This window comes from Dreissena polymorpha, chromosome 9 (assembly GCF_020536995.1).
Source record: "Dreissena polymorpha isolate Duluth1 chromosome 9, UMN_Dpol_1.0, whole genome shotgun sequence".
Classification (NCBI taxonomy): Eukaryota; Metazoa; Mollusca; class Bivalvia; order Myida; family Dreissenidae; genus Dreissena; species Dreissena polymorpha.
The window spans coordinates 51,414,830-51,421,506 of record NC_068363.1 but is presented as its reverse complement, the minus strand read 5'-3'; the positions used below and the strand labels follow the sequence as shown (position 1 = coordinate 51,421,506).

The 6,677-nt window shown below is 35.1% G+C and overlaps 1 protein-coding gene across 1 annotated transcript; it reads left to right on the top strand.

Moving 5' to 3' along the window:
• Positions 1-453: 453 nt before the first annotated feature.
• On the top strand, positions 454-1,973 carry LOC127846038 (neuronal acetylcholine receptor subunit alpha-6-like). Its single transcript, XM_052377216.1, has 2 exons — positions 454-1,125; positions 1,158-1,973. Exons 1-2 carry the CDS (start codon positions 505-507, stop codon positions 1,767-1,769), a joined length of 1,233 nt encoding a protein of 410 aa, XP_052233176.1. The 5' UTR covers positions 454-504; the 3' UTR covers positions 1,770-1,973.
• Positions 1,974-6,677: the final 4,704 nt, after the last annotated feature.

Genomic DNA, 6,677 nt, shown 5'->3' with positions numbered 1-6,677 from the left:
GTTGAAGAAGATAAAAGAAAAATACATACGTTATAATTCGCCAATTACTGTCATAACCAACATAAATAAGAGAACAATTCACGTTTTTTGGGTTCGGTTTTCGGTTTAAAAGACACACTATCGGGAAATGAGATATGCTTTTAAGATCGTATCGAATATTTTGAAATTCAATTGACAGTACTTTTGTCTATCCGTCATGCGCTGAAAATCACGATTAAACTGGTTTATAAATAAAGTACGTTGGTGGGAGTACACTAGTATATTAATAGTCTTTGTTGAATAAATAGGCTTGTACTTTTAAAAGATATATTTGTAAAATTAAATTGGATGAATTGAATTTCAAATTTAAATATAAATCGATTTCCCTAAATCATAAATCAGGAATATTCTCACATGACGATGCGTGAAAACGAAAAGCTTTTGGAAAAGGATTGACAAGCCGTAGTAGCCACCGTTTGGATATTTCCGGTGGTTGGCCGTGTTCGCTCCGATAAAACTCTTTCAATGATGGCGTTTATGATAATTATTTTGTTGGCATTGCTAGCAGGAAAGGAAGTTGGAGCAGCGAATGTTTCTGACACACAGAATCTTCTCACGGACCTATCGCAAGACTACAATGTCAACATTAGGCCGGCAGTCGATCAACTATCTCCAGTCAATGTATCGTTACAAATGTACCTGAAATCAATCATGGAATTTGATGAAGTTCAGGGATCTATATCCTACACCGCAGGCTTCCTTATGATATGGGAGGACTACCGTTTAGGCTGGGACCCGTTGCGTTACGGGGGTTTGACAAAGTTGACTGTTCCGTTGAAACAGATTTGGTTCCCGGAGCTGATTCTCGTGTCGCCTGCGACGGACAGAACCTATTTAGCAAATACTCAGAGTAAAGCGCGGATTTGGTCCGGTGGAGAAGTAGAATATCTAGAGGGGGTAATGATAGAAAGCACGTGCGATGTAAATGTCAAGTACTATCCCTTCGACCTTCAGTCTTGCAACACATCCTTCATGGCACTGGGTTACTACCAAACAGAAGTATATCTAATGAGGAGGACAGAGTCAATAGATCTAACATTGTATCATGGTAACTCTATGTGGACTTTGGAATCAACGTCTGTGAGTGTGGCAGATATCTCGACAGGGTCGAGGAACAAGAAGTGTTCTTCACATTCAATCTGCGCAGGAAGCCGGTCTATGCAGTCGTTACCGTTCTTTTACCAATTTTATTTCTTGGTACTCTTAATGCGTTTGTGTTTTTGTTGATACCCGAATCTGGCGAGAGGATTGGCTACAGCATCACGACGCTGCTTTCCATCGCCGTCTACATGACAATCATCATGTCTACCTTGCCGCAGTCCTCAGACCCAACTCCGCTTATCTTCTACAAACTTTTGGTCGACCTCGCCTACAGTTCTCTTATAATTGTAGCTGTGATCCTGAACATGCGCTTGCACGCAAAAGACGACGATGCCTCGATGCCAAAATTTTTTGTATCCTTCTATCTCGCCCTGACGTGCAGAGGTTGTGGCGGAAAACCAGTGAGTCCAGCATCGCACGGCTTTGCGACGGATAAAAATGTCCTAACTCTTAATGAAATGAAGACGAAACCTGATGAACTCGACATGCCCGTGAATTCCGTGGACGCTAAGAAAATCACATGGAAGAAGTTCAGCTCCCTTCTGGACACTATTTTCTTTGTTCTGTTCATCTTTTATTCGTTTCTTAGTTTCGCCGTTTTCCTTGGTGTTCTGGTCGGCGGGGCATAGGCAAGGACAAGATCGGTGACAAAGTTAACATATCAAAGTAACATATTTGCAAATTTTCTATTTTATCATCGACTCTAGAAAATAATATTAGTCATAAATTTACTTTTAATAATGTCTCGTTGGTGAATTAAAATTGATCCAAACTGCGAAATATATGACCATGTGCCTTATATAAGTGGATTGCATAGACCTCGATTCTTTTAGCTTATCATTGATTTGTTGCATGTTATGTCCAGTCTTAAATATGTGAATATATCATTTAGAAATTAACACTTGTATATCATCTTCATATATTGTGTTGCGGGTTATATGCTTATTCAAGCGTTCACATAATACATTGTTGTAAATTGCTATAAAGATTTTGTTTCAAACAATGAAACATTGAAGTTCAATATTCAAATTTCGACAAAGATAAAGTTTTTCATGTGAAGCAATGCTCAACACTTAAGGTGTGACTTGCTCGCTGACGCATGATATGTCAATGGAGGTTTCACTTTCAAGTTTAGCTAACAGTTTTTCATAAAAACCACAACACGTTTGAAAAAAAGACTCTAATCACTCACTAAAATGTGATAATAACGCAGTTATTTCAGTGACGCTGTTGTCCATACACATTCTGAGCAATTTTTCCAGAAGTTAATACAGCGATGGAATTCAAACAAAATTATTTCTTAAATAATAAAACAAAAAATGTTATTTTAAAATGCCCTATTAGAGTAGACCTGCGCAAAAGTCATTAAATATCTGATACATGTATTAATATATATATATATATATAATATAAAGGATTGCAAGGAGTGTATAACGAAATTTCAATAATGTTATTAGTTACTGATAAGTTACTGATTTGAATACGGATTTGTCATATTTTTTTCAATATGATGTTTGCTGCATAAACATCATGACACAGTAGGAGATCAAAATAAGTATCTTTAAAAACAAAGCGATGTGCGTCTATTCTAAGTTTACGCTAAGTTTACAGCGCACATTATTGACTTTCTTGTTCGATAACGTTTTATGAAAGATTGGAAGATAAAGACTTCATTTAATACTTATTTATTCAATACTTATTTATTCAATACTAATAAAACTTACATTATACAACTTTTTCATTTTCTAAGCTCTATCACCAAAGTCCTCGTTCAGCCACCGTATGACATGTTTGTTTTGTAGTTTATTGCATATGTAATTAATTACTGAGTGTTACACATTTGAGCAAACATGGAAATGCCAATATCAGGTAAACAACAACAACAATCGAGTCTATATAGAGACATTTTTCTTAAACATAATTTATCGTCGCTATTGACGATAACTACAATACGGATTAACACATTACGGGTGCAGTAAGTGTTTCGGCTGTTAATACCCTATTAAGTGTATAATATTTGATTTTTTTTATTTCTATGCATCAATAACAAAAAGCTACGATGAACATCGCACTTATTTAACACCCAAAGAAGAAAGATGATAGCTGGGCTATGTTCAATCCACCTCCCTTTTTCATTCGGGTTTGGGAGCGTCCTTGGTTGATTTACGTTGTGGTTTATTCTCTTGGGATCAGTGGCACGTAAATAAGTTCAAACGGTTAATAAACTCTGAATGTCCATGCTGAAGTGGAATACGAAGCAATTTTTTATTATTGTTTTGAACTTATAGCAAACTTTCCACTTTTCAAGTAATTTGATTAGTTGCTATATTTTTCAAACATTACTTTGCATACGAAGGAACAATCGGGTAATATTACAATTATCTATTATATGTTTGGTTATGAATAGATTCGCACCGCCACACTTTAAGGCTTGAACGAGCAAGTCACATTTATTTTATTTTCACCGCGTTCTAATTATAAATAATCAATGTATATTTTACAAAAGAGAAACGCCAGTTTTGTCTCAATGCGAAAAATAATAACCGTAATTAACGAATAACAATTGCAATATGTTCTAAATATCATATTCTTTCAAAATAATGATCAAACCTTGTTCTTATTTAAATTTCGGTCCATGATATATTGTACTAGATTGCAGATAAGGAAAATAGACTTTTCGTCAATCTGTGAACAAGTCCCTTTCAGACTGTTGGAAGAGTTAGGGCCTTCGTGCGTCGCTTGCGGTAAACGAGGTTTTTAATATTGAGAATCCGGCAACAAAATCAGACATATACGTATTACAGTATTACAGCAATAACATGTAAATACTTAATGTTTGAGTTGTTTATCAGCTGCAATCATATTGCGGCGTTACATATGTCGCAAGATGGATGTTATACATATAGCAATTTTAAATAGACCTTCGTAGAAAAAAACACGCTCTGTGCTTTCATTTCACCCATCTCTCTGGGTTTTGATTTTTTTTACTTTGAATTCCTCCTGATAGACGTGTGTGCGTAATGATGAATCGCTAAAATCTTTGGACTTTATTGAGGGCTGTTAACGAGCATCAACTCTGTTCACGTCAACCGTGTGGTTAAAAATGGCATATTTATATAACCCGTGATTCCATTTGTTTTACACACAGTATGTGAATTTGACGCGAACTTATTATAATGTGATATTTGAATCTATGATCAAACATACCTTAAATGATTTAACATATTTAAGTTCGAAAGACAATGACGTCAATGTTGTTTTGGTTTTGCTGATTGCCAAAATCTATCCGACCTTTGGGCATACACGTGTCATTAAAATTGCTTTTGCTCATTAGCACACAATTGAGTTATTGTATTGCTTATTTTACACACTTAACATTTTATAATAACGTATGTTTAGGTTATTGCACATCGTTAGACTCATTCTCGCAAAGAAGGGTGTCAACTCCTACAAAATTCGGTGTCGGGGATGTGATAATGGTCTTTTCATATTTTGTCGGTTTGTAAATAAACACAAAGTGCATTAAACAATGTATTTCCATTTTATACACATAAATGCTGGTATTTGCATAATATACAACATACAGGGAATGACAATTACTTATTATGTATACATATATTTCTACTGCAAACTTGTGTACGTAAAAATAAAAGATACTACATAATTATGTATGTATGAAATTGGTTTGGCAAGAAAAAATGAGCCCCCTTCCGACCATTTTAAGCCTGGCCCTGCTATTCCAAAATTATTCTCTGTTTAAAGAAAACTTAACTACTGGCTTCCATTTCCGGAGGAGAAGGACGTGATTTGTTTTTGTCAGTGAACTTTGTGGATTTTACCGTGTTCTACTGTGATTAAGATCTGAAAAGTGTGTGAAAAGTTGATGAAAGTATATGTGACTCTGGGAGAATTATTGGCTGGATATTACTGGACACAAAAGTAAGCGATAGTATGCGTTTTTAGTTTTTTCCTGTGTCTCCTGCTGTTTTGAATTGATAATTATTTTAAATAACGTACACATGGTGATATACATGTGGGTTACGATAGAGTGCTATTCCACATTGCCCAAGGCTATAACGGGTTAATGATAACAATATCCGTGATCGAGGATCATGGATAGTAGCGCATACATCGAGTACGAACCGTTGTCGCTCCAGGTCAACACGGAGGTGAAAGTTCCCATTACTGCTTCTAGTGACGTCATCTTACTAATGCAGTGAATGAAAATAACGATAATATCTCAACGTTACTGCAGGCAAGTGGGACAAATAATGAGGCTGATACCGACCTAGGATTTGTTTCACAGAATATAACAGACTTGTTGACCTGTACAGATGCATGCTTGCATTGCCGGTTGATATGATGGACATTATATGGACATGATTAGACGCAATACACATGCAGAATTTGAAGTTGATAATTACCGGTACCACATATGGCGAGCTGATAGAAACCAACACAGAGGAGGTACAGCCGCATATATTAGGTCTGACATTGCATGTGACGGAAAGAATAATCTAGAATTCAATAACATAGAATCTATTTCTATAGAGGTTACACTTGATAAAATCAAATGGATAGTTCTTGTCTGCTACAAACCACCAGTATTAGACAATGAAACATTTCAAAAAGATTGTACTTTGATCCTGGATAAATGCATAAAAAATATGACCATTTGTTACTGATCGGAGATTTAAATTATGATGTTATTAAAAAATAGTAAAAATCAACCATTACTTGATATAGTGTATTTAGCCTAGAAAATGTCATTACAGATCATACTTGTTTTACTAAAATGCAGACCTAAGTCTGGTAGATGTTATCCTAACAAGTAAACCAGAACTTTGAGTGAAAACTTGTAACTTTAATTGTGGTTTAAGTGATGTTCATAACCTGACTGGTGTGAGCTAAAACATAGCATACCCGCTAAAAGGCAAGAATATCGAAATTACAGAAGTTTAAAAAAATTGATATCTTTTCATTTCAAACTGAGTTAGAAACACAATTTTCATTTGTTGACTATAACGAACCAGATGTAAAAACTGTATAATACTTTTGAGGAATACTTTTTAAATGAAGCTGATAAGGATGCATCAGTTAAAATGAAAAAAGTCCAAAAGAAAGAACCAGTGCCATACATAATATAAACAATTAAAAAGTGCAATATATAAAAAAGAATGCTTCATATTAAATATTAAAATAACAAGAACACACACACAATACTTGGAAAATTACAGGCAACGAAAAAATCTTGTAACAAAAATACGACGTAAATCTTTAAAAAACTACTTCATTGAAAGGTGTACAGGGGGCTGCAAATCTCGGATTTCTGGAAAACTGTCAAACCCTTCAAAAACAAAGGCAGGCAGTAATATAAATAAAGACACTATTCTATACGAAAATGAAGGGCTCAGTTACAAACCAAAAACAAGTCGGGAGAAATTGTCAATCACTTTTTTGTAAACCGTGGCACAAAACATAGGAAATGAATCCTAACAGCTAATGAAATCACCATCGCATCTCTATGATACCCTCAG